The sequence below is a fragment of the Thermobia domestica genome, chromosome 18 (genome assembly GCF_964235325.1).
Source record: "Thermobia domestica chromosome 18, izTheDome1.hap1.1, whole genome shotgun sequence".
Classification (NCBI taxonomy): domain Eukaryota; kingdom Metazoa; phylum Arthropoda; class Insecta; order Zygentoma; family Lepismatidae; genus Thermobia; species Thermobia domestica.
In genome coordinates, this window is record NC_137471.1 from 49,932,534 (window position 1) to 49,956,746 (window position 24,213).

General features: G+C 36.2%; 1 protein-coding gene across 1 annotated transcript in view; it reads right to left on the reverse strand.

Moving 5' to 3' along the window:
• LOC145674804 (F-box only protein 32) overlaps window positions 1–24,213 on the reverse strand; it is a 237,791-nt gene that overhangs the window by 21,066 nt on the left and 192,512 nt on the right. The window contains exons 4-5 of the mRNA XM_081745023.1: window positions 18,888–18,937; window positions 2,603–2,789 (exon numbers count right to left, since the gene is read on the reverse strand). Coding sequence (XP_081601149.1) covers window positions 2,603–2,789; window positions 18,888–18,937 — 237 coding nt within the window. The remainder of the gene's footprint in view (window positions 1–2,602; window positions 2,790–18,887; window positions 18,938–24,213) is intronic.

A 24,213-nucleotide genomic window follows, 5' to 3' on the forward strand; every position in this document is an offset into this window, starting at 1 on the left:
ATTTTTATATCTTTTTAAAATTATAAACTAAAAAAATAACACTAAAATGGCAGTTTTGCGAAATATTTTTTATCGAGTAAGTTTATTTTACAGAAACAAATTATAGAAATTTTACCTACATTACTGTTTTATCTTTATAATTAAATTAGCACTATGAAGAAGTAACAACAATGATTTCGAAACGTAACATTGAGAATTAAACAAAAATCGTGGATGAAACAAATTAAGAATCAACACAATTTTTATATCATATACTTCACGTTGAAAACTTTGCTAATTTTGCATTTGGCTGATACATGTTGCTTATTTGATGCATCTTTTAAATAATTTGCAAGTAACATTGATATTTTAAAAGTCATTATTGGTTATTACTCTTATTAAGAAACATGAAATAGAAAAAAATCACACATAGTTAATCTCCTGAACCAATATCTTACATGTCAATACAAGAAGCTCCACCACTAGTAATCAATACAATTCAAGACACACGTAAGTAAATTTGCTTTCTGTGTTTTTCTTTTTGTTAAATCTTATTTTGGCGTAAAACTCTTATATCAATGTCCTATCACATTCTTCGATTTTTTCATAGTTCGTCTCCAGACTTGATCATGAAGTCAATACTAATTTTGAAATGAAAGTACATGCTACAAGTATGTACAGTCAGCAACAAAAGTTCTTTCCGTTTGGTGGAATTAGTTTCGTAAACAACTTCAGAATAGAAGGACAAGTTGAGTACAAAGCTTTCAGTAAATTAAAATGAATGGAACTTTCTGTACGTTCTAGTTATACCACCGTTATTCCAATATAAATTTTAGAAAAACGGAAAGAACTTTTGTCGCTGATCGCACATTCTACATAAATTTAAGGAATGAACCATTATTTACCTGCATAACTCTTTGAATAAATGCAAAATATGTGAGTATACACATTCATTTGTAGAACAACAGTAATCATGTCGTCCAGAAACCGACTTAAAAAAAAGCGCTAAAACCTAATGAAATATACATGAGATTATCGAGAAAGTATATTCTTTCAAATAATAATAATAATAATAATCTATGTACATATGTGGAACTTATGTGGTGTACAAGGTCTCTTCAATGAATAATCGGAAAAGTTGTTGAAAAAATGCGAAACGTCCACAAGTTTATGCCTCTTTGTTAATTTGTGGTGGTGTCCTAGAACTATTATCAGATGGGTTAGCACGCCTGCCTCGCGAATGGGATACTGAGAATCAGTGAAACAAGATGGCGGCACCTTTGAGGTTTGCACCAACGTGGAGAAATGGAGTGTCATTAGATTTCTGTTAGCCAAAGGATCGTTAAATCCAATCGAAATTCACAGTCGGATTGCAATGCAATATGGTGAGAGTCGAGTAGTTTGAGTCGAACACAAGTGTGATACGCCTGTTTTCTCGTATCAACTCTCGCAATGTTGTTCTCCGTGACTGCACAGACAGAGCGTCCTGGGTGTAGCAAATCTTACAACACTGCCCGTTTAATCTTATCTGTTCACTCGTACCTTCTATTCGACTCGAACAACTTTCACCATATTACACTGCCATTCGACGGTGCATTTCGATTTTATTCAACCCTTAAGCTAACAGAAATCTAATGACACGTCCCTGTTTCACGTTGGCACAAATCTACAAAGGTGCTGCCATCCTGTTTCACTGATTCCCAAAATTTCGTTCGCAAGGCAAGTATGCTAGCCCTATGCAATAATAATTCTAAGACATCACCAAAAATAATAAAAAGCACCATCTCTGTCGAAGTTTTGCACTTTTTGTACGACTTTTCCGGTTATTTCTTGAATGGACCTTAAATAAATACACAACGAAGTCGATTAATTACGGTATTAGCACTGACCCGTTGAGGTGTTTCATGGTCTAACTTAAAAGGCTCCCATTAGATCTTAATGAAATTTACATAGGATAACCTAGAAAGCATATTCTTTCAAACAAAAGATATATATATATATACCGGGTGTATCAAAAGTCCGGGGCCATAGGCTAACTCTGGCATGAGTTCAGATAAAAAGAGAGAGAGAGAGGAAAGGTGGTTTTTAGTCTAAAATAGGGACATGTTTTTGCTAATCCATCTCCCCACAATGCTCTATTGTTGATGGTAAAGGCCCACAAGGGAAACAGCCTGCTGAAACGGCAACGATGCTTTTTCATTTAACATTTGGCGGTTTACCAATGTGGAGCTATTGGCAAAATTCTGCCATTTTAGATCGAAAATCATCTAATTTTAACACATTTGTTGTTCTTCCATATATCTTTTTTTTTTTTTTTTTTCAGTATTTTTACTCATAGTTGGCTTGTAGCCCTGGACTTTCTATATAGCCAGTTGAATTAAGAACCTCTTCGTTTTATAGAAGTCAGTTTAAAATAGGCTGGATATACAGCCCGTAACCAAGCTTTTTTTTTTTTTTTTTTTTTGTCATACTTGTGGAGTGCATCTAACATGTTTTCCACGGATTTCTGCCGTATGAAAATGTTTGAAAGGTCTCGTTTGGATAGACGTTGTAGAGAGCCAGAAGACGGTATATTGTAGCTTCAGCAAATACAATTAGATTACTAACTAATTGATTAGCGTACCTTGATAAGCCACTTCTTCAAGCATTGTGAAAAGAACTTTCTGCGCACAGCCTGACAACATGGTGAGCTTCTGTGTGATAATTAGGTCGAGAAGTTTGCATATATAGTTGAAGCGACGAACATCACGGACCGCGTTCTTGAAGTCTAGCCGCTTAAATGCATCGCTAAGGCCGTTGAATCCTGCAATCTGAAAATAAAATGCATACATTAAATAAATCTGCAACCTAAAAATAGAAATACAAAACTTCTGGTAACAAGAATACTGTACAGACTTGGAAATATTCTGGTGAAAATCAAAAATTATTTAATAGATCATCAAGCAAATTTATCGATTGGTCTTCTACAGATTATCTTTTAAAAAGCTTTTACTCTTCACGTGACGAATACGTTTCATACCCATCTCCCAAAGACTTGGGTGCAACTCCCCCGCAAATTTACTATTCCTATCAGAAATTTATCTTCCCCTTTAAATTTACATTTCTTCCCAAATTTTAGCATTCTGACCCCCAAATCTACCTTCCTTCCTCCGAATTTACCATTCTCTAGTTTGATTCTACAATTTTCAATGAAAAATCATGTTCCTCCAAAAATATTCTCATGGGTGCAAACTGCACTCTGTTTGCGCCTTGAAACCCGCTTGTGAGCACCGCTACTTTCAGGTTAGTATTTAGAGTTCCCAACTGACCCGGTTTGGGCTGTATTAAACGGGTCCAGACCTCATTAGAAGACGAGGGGCGCAGTGGAAGGCCATCAAGAAGAGACAGAGGAAAACATTAACGCCATGGAGCAGATGATTAAGGATGATCCGCGAATGACATACAGTGACATCGAGTATGCATTTGGGATTAGTGCGCCAAGTGTTTCAACCATCCTATATAAACATTTGTGTGTGAAAAAGGTTTCATCTCCGTGGATGGCACACAACTTGACTGAAAATCAAAAGCAGACAAGGGTGGAATGATGGAGACTCTACGAGGACTTCAGGCATTGTGGGGCGACGAAATTTGGATTTGCCAATTTGTCCTAGAGACGAAGCGCCAGTCATCTGTTTGGGTGTTTCCTTCACCACTAGTAAAAGTCAGGAGGCCAAGGAGTGTAGAGAAGAAAATAATGGCCATATTATTTTTACGAAGTGGACATGTGGCTACGGTTACTCTAGAAGATCAACGCACAGTTATTGTCAAGAGGTACACAAGCGTTTGTCTACCTGAAGTGTTCAACAGAATCAGGAAGAAGTGACCTAAGAATCCTGCTTCACCATGACAATAATTCAGCCCATTCTGTGAACTCAACAGTTGACTTCATTGACCACACCCCTGTTAAACTTTTATCTTATTCCCCTACAGTTCCGATCTGGCACCATGTGGCTTTTTCTGTTCCCTGTGCTGAAGGAGAAACTTCCGTGGATATCGGTTTTCCATACCTGAAGATGCTGAGAATGCGTATAAGGAACAGTTAGATGCAATGCTTGAAACCCAGTGGCACCAGTGCTTCCAGAATTGATTTAGAAGAACAATACTTCGCAAATTTATAATAGTTGAAATAAGGATATGTGCACTCAGAGCTGTATGACTTAAAACTTTTTCTAGTGGCCCTCGTATACAGTAAAATAGTAAAAATGACTAAGTCACCAACATCCAAGGCCATAGTACTTTCGCTAGAAGCGTTAAATATGGACAGAAATTTGCTTTCAAGCAATAGGAAAGGATTTTTTAAAAATAGAATATATGTATCCTGTTTCTTTTTCTTTTCTTTTCTTTTTTTTTTTTTTTCAAAAATCCAGTATTCCACAAATCTCTGAATGGAGGAAGATAAAAGTTGCCGTATAAAGTCAACGCTAAGTAAGTAAATAAATATTACCTTCTTTAGGCAAACGTAGACAATTCTGGGTGCTTTTGATTAAGTATTTTTTTTAAATATAAATAATGAATACATCATATTAAGACAAGTCATCTTATTAATATCATCTTATTAAGAATATTTACATTATTTATTTATTTTGTAGAATTAACGTTTATTCTTCCCATGCAAAGGACTTTTGTTAGTTATCTGTAGAAATAAAAATGAAATTGACTATGTTTGTGACTTAATAATTCTTGAACCACCCGACCGATCTCGATCAAATTTTCAACTTAAACGAGGTTCGAACCTGGGATGGTTTATTCACTTCATTTTGACGATGCAACTTAGGGGGGAGGGGAAAATGACCTATATTAGTGTCGAATCCATAGTTTTTAGGATCGTTGAGAAGAACAGTGACACTTCCAATGTCGTTTAAATACAAATTCAGCTCTGCAACTTGGAGGAGGGGAAGGAGGTAGGTATATAAAAATAATCGAAAATGGCCAATATCAGCGCTTCAGTAACAGTCAAAAGTGACCAACTAACGGAACATATTACTAATTTTTGTTATTTTAACCCAGCGAAGCGGGAAATTGATGCTACTAATTAATAAGCAACGAATTAGTACTTATTTTATCTCACAAAGTGTTCCATACTTATTATTTTCAACTAATGTATTGTTATTATTATCTTCTACAAGCCTTCGGCTCGCCTGGAAACTAGCTGCACACTAGCAAAAATTTGTTGGCGTCAGGTAGAAACAATACAGTTAGCGCCAACTATCATACTGACTGTGAACTATTTGGAATTAGCGTCCGAGGCTTCTTGCATTTATAGTAAGGAAGATCTTTATGCAATCTGTAACTTTTTTTTGTGCATGTGAGCGTTACTCACAGCCTGACATGTTTTTGTATTATAAACAGAATTATTATTATTATTATTATTATTATTATTATTATTATTATTATTATTATTATTATTATTATTATTATTATTATTATTATTATTATTATTATTATTAAAGCAGTAGTAGTAGTGTTAGGCGAAAAGAAGAAAAGGAGGAGGAGGACTTCTTACAAAGAATAATATTAAGTGGGTGGCAAGAGTTTTTCTTGGAAAAATAAATGTGATGCCTCAGTTAAGAAAGAGAGAGATCACCTCTTACGTAAGATGCAATGTTTATGAACGAGTTTTTATGGTTTTCTTCCATCATTTTGTGTGTTAAACTCTCTCTCTCTCTTTTTTTTAAAATTATTCCTCCCCTTCATTTTCTCTTGTAGTAACATACATACGCAGTACACCATATTTTACTTTCTTAGTCACGAACGTTACATAAAAAATTCTAGTTATCTGCTATAATAATGTCCAATGTTTGTGATGTTTTTTTTTAATAAAAAAGGGTAAAACGACACACGCAAACATCTACCTACGGACCAGTAAGGAAGGAAGAGGGGTGGCACAGGGAGTGTCTACCCCAGTGATTTCGTCTCCTCCCTTTCCGACTTCTCTCTCAGACATGTTGTATTGTACTGTACTAATAACAGAAAACTATTACTTTTAAAATACAAAAAATAACCATTATCCGAAATGTCTGTTCCTCTGCTTGTCCTCATCCAAAAGAAATTAAAGCTGATGTTATGACTGCTACCGATAAACTACCCTATCAGCACACTTGGGTAGTCATACTTAGGCTAATGGTCAACATAGATTAATGGTCGACATGGTTAGCCCTAGGTAGGCTAATGGTCGACATGGTTGGTCCTACATAGGCTAATGGTCGACATGGTTGGCCCTATATAGGCTAATGGTCGACATGGTAAGCCCTATGTAGGCTAATGGTCGACATGGTAAGCCCTATGTAGGCTAATGGTCGACATGGTTGGCCTTACGTAGGCTAATGGTCGACAGGTTGGAATTGGAAAAACAAGTAACCTTCACTTCACAGAGTGGAACTACGATACACTTCCAAACTATGGGAATACAATAATCAAACTTCACGTAGTACATCTGTAACTACTGATTACAAATGAATAATGAAATCGGAAATACTGGTTAATTTTAACCACTTGTATTTTTGGTACAATGTTGTAGGTAGTGATGGTATGTTATGTTGAGACGATTGCAAAATAACCGCTTGTCTCTATGTATTATCGTTTATGATCTATGGCGATCAACGTTGGAACCGGGAACGGTTGACTTCCACCACTTCCGGTCTGAATAAAAAGTTAACGGAGGTGACGGAACCTATTCTTTAGACACTGAATCGATTGAAAAAAAACGTTTCTCGATACCTTTTACCGTTTTTGATGCTATACTTGTAAGACAGACTGACGGACATAGTTCTTCTATAAGCCTTCTGACATTTATGCATAGCATAGATTGGAGGTCTAATAAAAGCTGTAAAATATCTTGGCCCAATGTAGTTTAAAGTGTATATTGACTAACAAACAATTTGCTGTCATTTATCTAACAGTTTCGATGTCGCATTTCCAATCGCACTTTTACTTCTTTCTTAAGGGTTCCGTTGGTCATTGAATCGGTTAGAAAATACTCGGCAAAGCGACCAATTACAACGCAGGGACAAAATTTTCAGTTTAACGTCCCACGATTATACTCTTTAGCTAAAGGGAGACGATGATTAAGGCAAGTGAATTATGGTGGACTAATTGGTGGAATGATAATAGCGGGAGGACACGGTAGTACCCCGAGAAACCCCACGGATACGATGTTGTCTATCACCAACTTACTTGCCGCGGATCGAACAAGAGACCCTATGCACCAGAGGTAAGCGCTCTACCACTGAACCACCGCGTGCTCCTAATGTAGGGTCAAAGTTGGCAGTTGGACAGCCTACCGTTTCCCACTGTTGACCCTACTACCATGTGCTGCTACGATATAAAGCACTGTAGGCTGAAAACAACAGTAAATAAAGGAAGGAATCGCGAAGGTAATCCTAAAAGTGTGTGTGTGTGTTTTTTTTAAGAAAAACAAAGAATAGTTTATTTTAATAATGTTCACATCATTTTAAAGTTTGTAAATTTTTCTACTTTTATACATGATTATAATCAGCCATTTCGGCCGATGTATTTATGTAGGCGATGTGGCAATGTTTGTATGACAATGTCTTATCAGTTCTCCGTCATGTGCTTGAGGAAGCGTTGAACCTCATCTTTCACCTCGCCGTCGTTGCTGAAGCGCGTTCCGGTCAAATGTTCTTTCAACTTAGGAAACAGATGTTAGTCACTGGTTTGGTCAATCTTTGAGACTGCCTTGTCCGAAATTGACGGTCTCCCGCTCCTTTGTTCGTTGTGAATTTTAGTGACGAGCAGCTGCAAAATCCCTACACCATTTGCGGGCGTTTCTGACATCCATGCACGATTCACTATACACTTCTGGTGATAAATTTTAATCGATTTAACGCCTTTTGTGCTCAAAAACCGAATAATTGCGCGAATTTTGCACTTGGCGGTAGCACCAAGAGCGAGTTCCATTACAAACCGCTGCCAAACCACGACTGAGCGTCCCATCAAGGTGCGCGCAGGCTTGTTTGATAGTGGGAGAAACAACCAACACAGCAGTGTTGCCAACAGCCGTGCGGAGAGTTTCCCTAAGTCCTTAGTGCTTTGGAGACCTTACTTTTGGGATCACCTTCGTATCTACTAAAAATGTTACATTTTTGTAAAAACGTATTAAGGAATCTCTAACGCCACGACCACTCTGAGTATTTGTCTGACTAAAGACCATATATAAATTGATCATGAATATTTCAACAACTATTGGACGTGGAATATTCTAATGTTAGATAATTATTTCAAAGACGAATCTAAAGAGAACGTCTGTTCAATTTCGCATATATTTGTGTGTGTGTGTGTGTGTGTGTGTTCTAATTGACCTTTGTGTGAATTAAATTTAACAACAGTGCTTTACGCACGGACGACAAGAAACGAACTGGCAGAGTATTAAAGCGAACGCAAGTGAGCTTCTACTATGCAACACGACATACATTTGTGTATATGTGTCTGTATGTTCCACGAGAACTTTTGTAAAATTTGTACAATTTTAATGAAACATAATGCGCACATTCTCTAGTAGGCCTATAAGGCTTATGGGTTGGGAAATGAATAAAATTGAATCGTTGAGTTCGAAAACCAGTCGGCTACATCAAAACTAATTTGAGAGAAGTGCCAAACAACACTAAATAAGTCAATATGCATCTTACATATAGGGCTGTTTTCATTTTCGGACCGTAGAACTGACATTTTTCTACTTTCCAAAAATGGAAATAACCCTATATATAAGATACATATTGATTAATTTAGTTTTGTTTGCCACTCCTCTCAAATTAGCTTTGATGGAGATGACCGGTTTTTCGAACTTAATGATTCAATTGTACATACGATAATTAGTAGTTTGATTTATACTTACCAATATTTGGTCTGCATAATTGCTCAGGACACACTCAGGAATATTCTTCAGAATTTTATTAAACAATACCTATTTACATCCTTGTATAATCTTTTTTCTTCCACCATGGTATACTTCTATCTGTAGAAACATTAATTACATAGCTTTATGATCAATTTTTTTTTTTTTTAAATTCTAATTCACACATCCGAAACTTAAGAAAACATTTCACGTGATGTAACTTTTCCACATCATATAATTACTACATATTTGGTTCTCATCTTCTAGGTAATAAAAGTAAAGAGATTCCTTACCACCCTATTACTTATATTTTACATAAGTTTTTGTATTGAATAACAATAGTAATTCTAATTATAAAAGGGAAACATGTCAGTCTGACCACCACATATCCTGGAATATTATGCAACCTATTTAGAGTTGTACAGTGACGTAGCACACTTTTGTGGGCCCTCCCGCAAAGTATAGAGAAGGGGCCCTAGTTGTAAAGCCGATAGAAGTAAGATTGAAGTTCTACTTCTTTAAATCTTTAATCATCGCAAGACTTCGGGGCCCCCTATACGTCGGAGCCCCCCGCACTGCGGGGGTTGCGGGGGCAGCTGCTACGCCACTGGAGTTGTAATATTGGTTGTAGAAAGACAAGGGACACCATGGGAATTTCTTATAATAAACGGCAAAACTTCAGAGGGTCGTGTCGTGCTTATTTCTAAGAGGGGATTATGGTGGCTCAGTAATAGAGCGCTCGCTTTTGACGCGTGAGGTCCTTGATTCGAATCTAGCTCTCACCCAAGGAGGCTTTGTGGTGGACAAACGCTGTGTGCATGGGTTTTCTTGCAAGAGTGTTATGTATAATGAAACCATTGAATAAGTGATAAAGTATGATATGGATTATTGAGGTAGTAAGCTAAGTGAAAGAAAGTTAAATGCAATCAATTAGTTTTTAATTCAACACGATTTTACTTACAATCAGTGGCGTATTTAGGGGCTATCGGGCTCAAGTCCCGCTCCCCCGAAATAAATTTGTTAGTATTTCGCATTCCACGTACAACAATAATCCTTCTTATCATTTCTAAGAATTTCATTGACTTTCCATTTTCTTATGCTCTTTGTTCAAAAATAATATTTAATTGTCAAATTTCATTCCATTCAGTTATTTTGTCCCGTCCCCACTCTCACTCAATGTTTTCATTCCTTAAACCTGGAAGTGTCATTATATAAATGTTAAAGGAAGGAAAATGAACTTTAAAATCTGTCGGCAGCCAAAGGAAAAAAATATAAGTATTTATTCGTGTTGTCCATAGCTTTCCCCCTAAAAAAATCGTAAGTACGCCACTGCCTAGTGTACAGCAAGCCGAAGGTTTGGACACATAATAATAATAATAATAATAATAATAATAATAATAATAATAATAATAATAATAATAATAATAATAATAATAATAATAATAATAATAATGGGAAAATCCTGCCTGCCATTTTTTTCAAACAATGAAGAGGTTAAATATTATACAATAAATAAAATGGAACACACGATCTATATTATACTTTAAACATCAATGTTAAACAACATAACTTTCTCATTTCAAAATCAATATCGTTTCATACGTAGAGCATGCGAAATCTCAAAGTATATGATTCACACTTTTCAAGTGCTATATCTGCTTTACACGCCCTATTTACTGTGTTACTTTTCCTTTCAGCTTTCTTTACTTCCTGCTGGGTTACTAGATCACAAAGGAAACTTCCATTTTCTTTTCTTTTTAATTTTGTTTGTTTGTCCATCTTCCTTGCAATATCCTTTGCGTAACAATAAATCGTGTTGTTATTGTTTAATCAATTTATAGAAACCGACTTTTTCTTTCATTTGTATTTGCTCTCGTCCAAAGAAAAATAAATCTTTAGGTTTATGTCCAACGGTTAGGCTCTCTTTAGGCAAAAAGAGATGAAAAATTAATGCAAGCGAATGATGTTGAAAGCATTTGTGAAATGAGAATGTAAAAGAAAATGGGAGGACCCCGAGAAAACCTACGGTTACGATATTGTTCACCACATTGCGAATAATTGTGTAATTTCATACCTCTTTCTTGCAGCAAATTTTTCGTGTTTTTAAACTTTTTTTTTTTTTTTACTTTTTAAAATAATCCACATTCTATAATTATTTATTTTTTGTGCAATAAATTCAGTTCAAAATCTTTTGGCGTCGCGAATTCTGTCGAGGAATTTGAAGCTTAAAATATATAAAATGATACGCATGCCTGTGCCTGTTGTGCTGCATGGTTGCGAAGCAGGGTAGGAACTCTTAGAGAAGAACGCAGACTGGAAGTATTTGAAAATAAAATCATGAGACGAATATTCGGACCCAAGAGGAACGGGAACGGGGAATGGTGGAAACTTCATAACGATGAACTGCACAATTTATATCTTTTACTAAACATTATTAGGGTCTCCAAGGCTAGGAGGCTCAGGTGGGCAAGTCATGTAGCCAGGATGGAAGAAACTAGGAACGCTTTCGAAGTTTTAATTGGAAATTCAATCGGAAAACGATCATTAGGAAGACCTAGCCGCAGGTAGGAGGACAATATTAAGATGGATCTCACAGAAACAGGAATACAAAATAGAAACTGGATCCAGATGGCTAAGGATAGAAGTCAATGGAGAGCTTTAGTGAACGTGGCATTGAACCTCCGGGTTCCATAGGCCATAGAGTTAGTCACTTAGTTTGTGCAATAAATAATACAGACAGACGCTTTTTCGCGACATTCAAGTAAATGTTTAAGTTTCATTTGATATTCTGATTATATTCGGGAACAGGGGAATAAGGTAGGCCTATATTAACGACACATGAGAGCTTTTTTTATAAGAAGGATAAAACTTTATATATATATATATATATATATATATATATATATATATATATATATATATATATATATATATACAGTGGCGGATCCAAGATGGGGCTATAGCCCCCCCTTGACGCTCAGGCATACACTGGATAAAATGAGATTCAATCCTGCTTTACACTGGATAAAAACGACAAACTATGGTTTAGCCCCTCCCTTGATCATATCCTGGATCCGCCACTGTATTTTATATATATATATATATATATATATATATATATATATATATATATATATATATCCTTTCAAGCTTCATGCACATATGTGAGATCAAAAGGAATTACAGACCCGAGAATAAAAAATGGATATGGTATCTTGGGTCTTCATATCCTCAAAATATCAGCTTCTATATTATTATTATTATTATTATTATTATTATTATTATTATTATTATTATTATTATTATTATTATTAGGGAAGCTAACTGTATTTGTGCGTTGAGCAGGGGCGGATCCAGGACGGACTTCTGGAGGGGGCAGTGGATTGTAATATTGCTAGAGCCTTTCTATTTCAACTATTGCCCCTTCTGGCGCTACTGTCGATATGTGATTTCCCCTACCTCCCTCGAAAGAGGAGGGAGAAGTTGTTGCGGCCGAGATCTTTCAATTGTTAGATGCGGAAGCGTTGCCAGAATGAATTATTTCACGGACTTCGCTGTGCTCTGTCTTATTAGCCATTCTAAGTAGCCTACAATCTTCACTCGTCAAGACCAAACGACTGAATGATAAATTGGCAACACAGCTGAGGTCAATCCCTTCTTTTCCCTAACCAAAGGAAGGGTTTCATTAGCCAGAGGGAGGCGGGGGTGGGGCCGAAGTATAGTTCGCATAGTTTCCGAGGGCACAGGTGGAATAGACAGGCTCTACTTAGAGTTACTTTTAAGAGCTCCAAACTCTGGAATGCGTTTTATTTATATATAAAATAAGAAAGTTTCCTCTTCTGGTGTCCTGCCCTGGATCTGCCCCTGGCGCTGAGTATATTTAAATATTATACACATGTCTTGTGGTGGGAAATAATCAGCTGTTAGTCTGTTTCTTCTTTTTAACATGGATTGGAAGAATGATGTAGCTTTTAAGAATTAAGGCAGAATTGGATTTAAACAGAAGTCTGAGAAGCTGTGCTTGAGGTATGCAATGAATAAGATTCTATTATGGAACACACAGATGAGATTTTGATTTGGTCTTGAATTTACCGCCCCTTTCAGCAGGAAGGTTATATGAGACGTGGATCTACAGCTTCTCGTAGGATCTATACATGTGTTTCCGCCGGGAATCGAACCAAGGTCACCCATGCCACGAGGGAACTCACGCAGATGAGAGAATACTCAGTAATGTTATTGGTTAACAAAATAATGAAGAATATTGAGGTACAAAGTCACAGAGTATTCGATTCGTAGGAGTTGCTTAGGGGTCGTCTTAGTTCTAAGTATCTGGATAATACTAATATATTTGTTCAACAAGAGTACAGTGCTTGAAAATCGAATATTTCAACCACTATTTATTACTCTCTTTCTCGTTACCCTGGTCCGACTCCAGGCTGTCTGAATAAGTGGTGATAACATCGTGTTCATGGGTTTTTTCGGTATTCTCCTGTTTCCTCCTCTCGCATTTTCTTTCTACTAATTTCTTCACAATCGTTTACTTTCATTAATCATCCGTATCCTATATCCTTTAGCCTACAGGACATATCTGTAAGGATGTTAAATTAATGAAATCCCACTTCATTTCACTTCCATAGTTTTTATTCTAAACATTATTATATATTTTAAAATGTTTTCTTTAGTTACTTTGGGTGGACTTGATGCCCTTCGGTTCCTTTGTAGGTACGCTAGTAATGTATAGGGTGTCCACATGAAAGCTCCCTGATTACAATTAATTGCATGGAAACTATTAATGCCAGAGAATAACAGTTTGCAGCATCTTAAAGAGCAACTCAAACAGTTTTTGTGGTTGATTGTTAATTGTTGTTATTAGTTGCAGGTGTTCAGTAAAAAAGGTTAAATGAATTTTTGTTATTTATTGCAGGTGTTCATGATTCAGAGGTGACAACAGCACAAGAGAGAGCGCAGTTTGTGGTGTGGCTGACTGAGACTAAATCACCGATTACTGTGCAAAGGAACTTCAAACGAAAGTACCAACGGGACCTCCCAGACGTCAAGACCATTAAAACATGGTTGAAGAAGACTGCGTTTGTATGCATATAAGGTACAAATCGTTTAGGCGCTACAGCCCGATGACCTACCAAAACGAACGAAATTTGCAATGGAGATTCTGGAACAGATCGAAGATGACCCCAATTACTTGAAGAGGGTGACTTTCAGTGATGAGGCAACCTTCCACACATTTGGCTTGGCGAGTCGTCACAATGTGCGCATGTGGGGTTCTGAATCCCATACGCTGTTCGTGAATATGTCAGGGATAGCGAGAAAGTAAATGTGTGGTGTGCTTTGGGACGTGACAGAATTATCGGAGCATTTTTCTTCATGGAACACACAATAACTGGTCCCGTTGATCTGGACGCACTTGAACACTGTTTTTTTCACAGCTACTCCCTTTGCAACCAAACGTGATATTCAAACAGGATGATGCCCCATCGCACTGGTGTTTAGATGTTCGTTTAGATGGCTTTAGACCGAACGTTTCTACAGCGATGGATTGGACCGACAGACCCACTCCTTGGCCACCGCGATCTTCTGACGATAACTCCTATGGATTTCTTCCTATGACGCTATGTCAAAGATAAAGTCTACGCCACACCTGTATGTGATATTCCTGCTCTTCGTCACAAAATTGAAGAAGCCACCTATTCGATCACACCGGACACGCTATACAACACATGGCGGGAGACTGAATATCGACTGGATATTCTGAGGGCTACTAACGGGGTCCATATAGAAGTGCATATAAAGACCAATAAAAATTTTTTTTGAATTGCTCTTCAAGATGCCGCAAACCATTATTTTCTGGCACTAACAGTTTCCATCCAATTAATATTTGTAATCAGGGAGGTTTCATGTGGACATCCTGTACAATGTTCGAAGAACAAAAGAAAAATTGAAATAAAATTAATGAAGTGATTGAGGTTCTGGATGAAAGCAATGGTTAGATACATTTTCCCCCGATACCTATTCCGTTTAACAGAAAAACAAAAAGAAAAAAATCTAAATACACTGTAAGAACAACTGCAAAACTTCTTTCTCCTTTGAAAGTGTATTGTATAAATGAATTTTGGGTAGTAATTTTGCTGAAATAGTCTTTTTTTTATTGCATAAAAATGTTAACTTCGTGTTTAAAAACCTAAAGACAGTGTAACTGACTATTTTATTTTTAATATATTAACAAGATGAAGAAAAGACACTGCTACTTTAACAAACTTCAAATTGGAAACACTTTTCGATTACAGGATTTGCAACCGCTCTTACGATAAACTAAGGCACAATTTTGTTTTCCTAGGTAGTTTTCAGATATTTTTAAAGAGCTTGAAGTGTATAAATACATTTTTAACGTGGGATCCGAACCACATGAACTCCCGCCGGGAATCGAACACGGATCTCCCACGCCAAAGACTTGTACGTTAACTGCTTAGCCATGAGAAAGCTCTCAAAACTGAAGTGTCAAGTCTCTAGGTCCCCTATGCTCTTCCTTGACACCTGCATTCTAAACCACCTTTCAACTCTTCTAATTTTTTCCTCTGATGTGAGGTCCGGGTTTGGTACCTTCCATAAACATGGTTTACTTAAATCTCGAATAGACGCAACCAATGCTCTTTGGCATTAGTAGATCAACGTGAAAATACCGTCATATGTTGTGCAGCAGTTTATCGATTATGTCTTACTAAACTACGGAACACAAATCTTGCGTTGCGAAGTCGCCATCTTGCTAACAGCTAACGATGGTGAGGAGGAATGAGCTATGACAAATGTTTAGCGGCAATTAGTGAAAACTACAGATACCGCTTTTCAAATTACGACAGTTTTATTTTAAATGTTCCGTGATTGACGAGATGCAGAAGCTAAGTACACATTTTTGAATCAGCCTGTATCGTAAGGTTTCACTTCTCAAATTAAAATTGGTTTAATTTATCTTGAATGTATCTTATTTATTTGTGCAATTACTTTTCAAATGTGCATCACGTGCATTTGGACAGGGCGACAAAATCTGTCATAATAATATTATTTAAAATAAATATTTCTTGTTTGAAACAGACTTCATGATTGTGGTAGTTAAATTTACTAAGCTAACCTATTTGAATACCACATTCATAAATCCTATTTAGATCGCATTAGTTTAAGGTCACATGGACAGTGCTAAAGCAAATGGTCAAACAAATCTCAGCATGAATTGCTTGATTGTTGTCAAATACAAGAACTCAATTTTCGAACAGTAGCGAACACCTGTTCCATTCAGTTAGCATAGTTTTGATATGAAAACTAGTCTTGTCTCTCTCACAAACAAATTCCTTATCATTGATGGTAAATTTTTAAAATAAATATCGAAGGAAAATCAAGAAATAAAGATCAAAGAGCTAGTTGCACTGAAATTGCAACTCTGATATATAGAGACTGAATACTATATAAAGGATATAGTATTCGATAGTATCCGATATTGAATACTATAGAAAGGATGCACCTTGCACTAATATGTTATTTATTATTTAAAGAAAACACAGACACAACGAAATTGTATTTGTAGTGTTTAGGCCTTTCTCAGTGCGAGTGCACTTTCCCTCCCTTTTGTTGTTCATGATGGGGTAGCATACTTAAAATTTGCTTTTTCTGGAGAAAGAGGGGAGGTGGAAAATGATGCTATTACACGGGGAGGCAAATTGCTTAGGACCGGCCCTGCTTCTTCAGTGAGTAAAGATTTATTATAATTTCACTTTTTTTTTCTTTTTCGTCCATTTGGACTACCAAACTTTTCCAGAAATATCCTCTTAACCTTACCAGATTCATCTCGAAGGTCCCTACCTCATTCACATATGCAGTGTCTGGTTTGTTTAACATCCGGATAACATTTTTATCTATTACCTCTCATGTCTCTGTATGTGTGTGACGCCACGGAAACGCAATGCTGCAGATAAAAAAGTGTTATTTGTGTATCCACTCTTTCTTCCGGAGTGTTTTTCGGGTAAATCAAAACGAAGCAGAAGCAAGCAGAAACCTCTTCACAACAGCAACTTTCTGTAACAGCCAAGATTTTTCTCGATGGCCGACCCAATGCAAGTTAAGTCACCTGCAGATGCATCACAAAGAGGAAGGAAGGGAAGAGATCTTGGATTGGGGCCAATGTTTGTTTGTGACGACACACGAGTCCGAAAATTTAATTATTCTCAACGCAGAAAAAGAAATTTAAAAAAAAAAAAATGAAAAGAATTACTTTCAAGTTAGGCGCCAGTCTATTTTAAGATTATGGACGCCGATCTTACAAAAATCATGAGGGAAAAAAATAAGCATTAAAATTATGATCTTATTACGAAAGCACATTCTTAAAAAGTACATTTTTCAGGTTTTATAATGGCAAGGAACCCACTTTATATTTCTGCTAACTGCTAAGTTCACTGAATTAAATCTATGCTTTCCACTTTTTTTTTTTTTTTTTTTTTACTAATAGTATTATGAAACAGAAAAAAATGAAGTACACTTTTGAATAAAATAATTTCACTTACAAAAATATGTACTTTTGTATTATTACTATTACTATTCGTAACTCGTTAAGCACTCCACAAACATGTTCAGCTCCCCTAAAAATCATCATTGAGGATTAATGAATCTACTTTAGTTTGTGAGCCATATGAGGAATCTTGATCCTAAACTAGTAGCGAGATCTTGTGTTTAAGAGTAATGGCATAACAATCATTTAGGCTGCACAAATTTAGGAGGTGATTCCTGACACCAAGATAAGACAAAAAGTATAAACCAACCTGAGTGCACAAGTGCTTCCTTTCGGAGTTATAGGCTCCCGAAAACATGAAAAAATGAACTTTAAAAGGAGTTTCAAAACTATGGGACCGTAGACCATAGTAGGGTCAAGTCTCCACTTAGGAACTAGTATATACCCTATCCAAGTATCCAAGTATCCAAGTTTCGCAATCCTGTGGTACTTCCGCAACCATTTTTATAGAGGTAGTTGATGAGTACTTCAAATTCTGTATATGACCATAGCCAAACTCCCTCCATAAAAATTGCTACATGAGTACCTTAGGATTCTGAAATATGTATTTTTGGATAGCTCACATATTAGTTCCTAAATGAAGTCTTGATCTGACTACGGCAGGTCTCATAGTTTTGGAGCTATAGACCTTTACAGTTCATATTTTTCATGTTTTCGGTAGCCTGTAACTCCGAAAGGAAACATTTGTGCACCCAGGCTGATCTGTACTTTTTGTTTTATCTTGATGTCAGGAATCACCTCTCAAACGTTATCGAGGTTTTGAAACACCCTGTATATGAACAAAACTAATGAACATGACATTGTGTTATTTATACATACCGACATGAAAAAATGAAAGATGTAACGGAGTTAGTTCTTGCACTTTGTAGATTTATTTACGGTTGGATTAACCCTATCCGATCCTATTGTGGGACCTCGATTTACCTGTTGAGCTCCAAGCAGAGGCCGGTAGTATTGTGGTCCTACAATCCATCTCTCTTGGAGATGAGTTTCAAGTAGGAAACACCGAACACTGTGAAGGATGATAATTCACGATTTGCGCACCCAACTGCATCAGATGCGGTTCGGGGCCCACGTTAATAGTAGATTTCAACATTCATAACCTAGATGTTGAATAAGAACACCAAACACAAAGGTTGTTCAACTCCGACACTTGCTTCGTCATTTGTGGCTGAAAGTGCACAAGTAGCTGTGTGCGCTCGTGGTATAAAAAATGCACCACAAGAGCGCACAAAATCCATTGCAATGGTGTCACATTGCGTCAACTAGTTTTTTTTTTTTTTTCATTAATTCACTGCTTGTTTCATTGAAGAAAGCATCAATCAACTCAAGACAAAATATTACAGTAACCCATTTGCTTTAGGTTTTCGTTGTAAATGGGAAATAGAATAACACATCAGAGAAAACTCTGTAACTGTACGTAGAAATCAAACTTTACTATTCACTCACCTCTCTTGTGCATTTAATTGTTATGTGGCAATGTGGCTGAACTGCTACATCTGAAATAGAAAGAAAAGTTTATTACTATACATTTTTTTTTTTTTTTTTTTACAAATATATCATTATATGCATTATAAGTATTCTGATAGCACTCATATCTCGCTCGCAAATATAAATAAACAAAGCTTGTATGCATATCAGTCCTTTGTCAATCTCATTTTGACTGATTGAGTGACCGTTTTCCACAAAAAAAAAAAAAAAATTATTACATACACACAGGCGCGGATCCAAGGATAGGGTTATAGGTGCTATAGCCCCTCCTTGACACTGAAGTATACACAGGCTAGGACTGGCCAGGGCAGGAGGGCAGGGATCCCTGCCGGGGGCCCATCTCTCTTATATATAATAATGAATATTGTATAACATGGAAAATAAGGTAAAACATGTCTGCTGTGTTGGAGCATAGTTACTCCTTGTACTTCGTTCCGTTCCGAAATTTCCGTGGCCCCTGCATTGAATGTAGTCTTGCGGTCCCATTATTGGGATGAAACTAACAGTATTGTAAACTCCTGTTTGGGGCACTTTGTGGTCTAGTAAGAATATATTTCAACAATATGAAGATTGAGCCCCTAGCATGATGTCTAAATGTGTATTGGGGCCTCACGCATGCCAAAATGAGGGTGACATTTATAACGTCTTGCTATAGCACAGCCAACAAGAGATGGTCTCTGACGTTTCTTACCACATACGGTGGGACACTGCAGCCCCTACTTTGATACCAGTGTTACCAACCACGATCACTCTGTCTTATACCATTAATTAAATTGCCACTACAGTTGCACCGAAAAAAACCTTGACACGCGAGTAGTGGCAATGTCACTGCGAGCTGTCAGAGACGTTCTTTTACTGGACGCACTATAGGGCCCTTTGTTAGTCGTTTGACAAGTTATATTAACACCATCAAGAAACAGAACAGGTCCCCACCCTGGGCCCTATTACCACGCGTAAATGACGTTGACAGCTTAATGAAGAAAAGACAACCCTCCATCGCAAATGGTTTTACAAGAGTCTGTTAACGTTTTCTTCTTCTTCTTCTTTTTCTACTACTACTACTACTACTACTACTACTACTACTACTACTACTACTACTACTAATAATAATAATAATAATAATAATAATAATAATAATAATAATAATAATAATAATAATAATAATAATGTAGATTCCTCCAAGTGTGGCTCCTACCAGGGCCCTATACCCCCAGTCCGAGACTGAGTATACATTGGATAAAATAAGCTTCAGTTTTACTTTCTTTACACTGGATAAAACGGCAAACTACGGTTTAGCCCCTCCCTTGATCCTATCCTAGATCCGCAGTTACATACACAAATAATTTTATATAAGTTGTATGTGCGTCGACAGAGCGGTGAGCGGGTCATGACCATAAGTGAAACTAACACCAAAACATTTAAAGTTCATTTTTTTTTCATGTTTTCGGCAGCCTATAACTGCGAAAGGAAGCACTTGTGCACCCAAGTTGGTCTTATCTTGGTGTCAGCAATCGTTGTCAGTGTTGTTTTGAAACACCCTGTATATGTCCAACTTTTCCACAGTCTTCTAATCAAACAACAATTAAAATTTAAGAGGTAATGATAATTTTGGGGTTGTACAGAGTATCTGAAACGAAAATGAAATATTTTAGTTTAACGTCTCACGATTATGCCCATTAAGCTAAGGGAGGCGGTGATTAAGGCAAATAAATGATGATGGAAGAATTAATAGAATGATAAAGTGGAAGGAAACGGAAGTACCCTGTGAAAACCTACGAACATGATATTGTCCACCACAAACTCACATGGCCGGGGATCGAACCTGCGACCCAACGCACAAGAGGTAAATGTTCAACCAATGAGCCCCTTACTCTCGTACAGAATTAACCATACAGCATATTATCGTCTTTGTAATGGTTGAATAGCTTCAGTATCAGCTTCATCTCACTAGGTGGCTGGGTTATAGTACAGCATTAATTTTTAAGGTGGGTTATAGTACAGCATTTACTATAGTGAGTCTGCAGCATGTTTGTTATAGAACTATTTTATAATTCTTATGTTTAGGTATTATTAGGTCTGTTGAAAAGTATTTTCACTTAATTTAAATGAAACAAAGCCAAGATCGTTTCAGATTTTACATTTTAAGAAAGAAAATATGCCTACATATTTTCGACATTGAGCCGGCGACGGGGAGTTACTTAAATTAAGAAGTGTCCAATTCGAGGCTAGAGAGCCAAAATTAATTGGCACTAGAAAACAATGTGCTAACCATGCATCACTCAGAGAAACGTACGCCAAGTGACCGGCCATGATCCTTCATTTGCTAGTGCATCAGGAAGTTTGATACAAAACAGACTAACAACTATTCCAAAGATAGGATGTGCTTTGTAAGCTTTTGAGCCATTTGAAACTATATTTTCTTTCTTTTTGTTTAAAAAAAAGAAAAAGAAAAATAGTAACAGGATTTATTTCAAAGTTTTTAAAGTGTGGCAACGTCGGAGTATTAGAAAGAGAAAGAGGAAAATTGTGGCGAAGACAAGAAAGTTACCTGCCGTCCACTTAACACGGTGACTCATGCCTTTCTTCTACCTACCCAAGGTTGCCAACATTAAACTAAAATATTTCACTGTTGACATGTATAAATACATTTTAATACACATTTTCCACCAATAAATCATTGTCCTTGCAGTAATATCGCTGGATCTTTTATGACTAGCTACCATCGAGTTTTGGGATAATCCAAGGCGAAATTGCGGAGTCTTAATAACTTAATTATTACTGTTATTTTCTATTTATTTATTTATTTATTTATTGATGAAAGTGACGACATAGCCGAAGTCCCGAATTAGTCAATACAAAAAATGATATATGAATAAACAAGCTAAGAAAAGTATATTTACACAAAATTTAAAAGCATGGAAGACATAACAAAGTAATAAAACACAAAAGTTACGTAAACTCTAACGGCATAATACTGTACTTGCATAGAATTATCGAAAAAGGAAGTAGAAAAATATATATATATAATACTTTGATATACTGATTTAGATTGCAGAAATTGTTTATTATAATTCTTTACTTCAGAGATGCCTTTAACTATAAAAACTGGTATGCAACCCAAACCTACAGAAGCTTTAACCCCTTTTATATGTTGACTTTTAAAAGGTAAACTATAGACTTTCAGTCAAGCAGCTACAGCATCATCTCTATTTCTCCTAGGATCATGGTTTGTATCTCATTCTCTTCAGAATAAAATGGCGTTTCAAACAGTACCATTCACATTTCCCTAACATGTCCCTGAGGCGGGGAATTTTGAGAGAAATTGAGATTTTTTCTGATTTTTTAAAAAGTTTGAGCCCCACTGGTCCCCCTTGTGTTAACGCACAGATCTAAAAATCAATCGAAAAATACTAAGGGGTATACTAAATGTGTGTATAAAATGTCAAGCTTCTATCTTGAATAGTAAGGGAGGAAATATTTACCAATTAGCCCCACAAAGCCCCAGATTAACCCAGATGACTCGGATGTAATATAACATTTCCTGAGACATCCCTATTTTTCCTATGGTCATGTTTTGTACCTCATTCTCTTCAGAATAGAAGAGCCTTTCAAACGGTACTATTCACATGTCTTCGTTATGTATCTGAGGCGGGAAAATTGCGAAAAAAGCGATTATTTTGTTTTAAAAAAACTTTTTGTATTTTTGTTCCTGTGGACCCCTCGTGTAAACCCACAAATCTCAAAATCAACTGAAAAATACTAAGTGGTATACTGAATGTGTGTACAAAATTTCAGGCTTTTATCTTGAAAAGTAAGGTAAAAATATTTAGTAATGTACTAAGAATATCCCCACAATTCCCAAAATTCCCGCATAAAACTGGATTTCAGGTAAAATTTTCCTGATACATCCCTATTTATCGAAGGATCATGGTTTGTACTTCATTCTCATCAGAATAGAACAGCAATTACAACGGCACCTTCACACGTCTCCATCATGTATATGAGGCGGGAAAATCGAGAAAAAAGGTATTTTTTATTTATTTATTTTATTTTATTTTTATTTTTATTTATTTATTTATTTATTTTTGCCTTTTTGCAACTCTGGATCGCCCCTATGTTAACGCAGAGATCTGAAAAATCTGGAAAATACTAAGGGTGCACTAAATATGTGCTCAAGATTTCAGTCTTCTTAGTGCATGACCAACACCGCCTTATTACTTTCCTTAATATTCAATTTAGTGAAATTCCAACAACAATAATAATAATAATAATAATAATAATAATAATAATAATAATAATAATAATAATAATAATAATAATCTATTAACACGCTTCTTCTATTTAAAAGAAAATCCATTCAATAGAACAAAAATATGGGAACGTTGGGAACGTTCAGAAGTCACTTAGCCCTTTTTAACATGCACACATTTTTCACTATATGAACCAAATATGGAGTAAAAAGTCATAAAATGACCAAAAAAAATATCTTATTACGTATTATTTATGTTTCAGTGCCTAAAGGTCATAAATAGAGTTCCTTTCATAACATAAAAAAAAAAAAAAGGTTGACATGTCAACAAAATTCGGTTCCTGGTTATAAACCCCATCTGGTATTAAGTTTGCTCCCAACTTCAAAAAACTTTGCAAACTTCAGTGTCATACCAAGTGGCGAAAACAAATTCAATTGGTCTCAGAGGTACTTGTAGCCTAACTTAAGGGTAGTCTTTATAAATTATTGATTTCATTTCGATCTAATTACAGTAGGAAGTCGAAAATCCAAACTAATTGGGATCACAGGTAGTTCAGATTTTCGAAAATGACAAAGAAAATGCCATTTAGGCCTAAATATAATGAACGGTATGTTCTTTTATCGATACAGTGGCTATACAGTACGTACAGTAATTACAATACCGTACGTAAGGCTACTTACATTTAATGTTTCTGAATAACTTGCTCGTACACTAAATTACACTGATCTTGTTAAGTCACACTTAAAACTTATAGGCCTAAGAGAAAATAAAAAATATGTATGACAAACAATTACGAATGAACGAACTTCTCTAAAAACACTGACTTCACACAACGTCGACAGACACACTATTGTTTGTTTATCGCTAGCGCTAAGACAAACTGTAAAAAGCTTCTAGGGACCGCGACGTCCTACTGTACTTATATTGGGGAGGCACGGTGGCTCAGTGGTAGAGCGATTATCTCTAGTGCGAGGCGTCTATGGATCGATCCAAGACAATGCTAGTATTAGTGGACAACATATTGTCCATTAGTT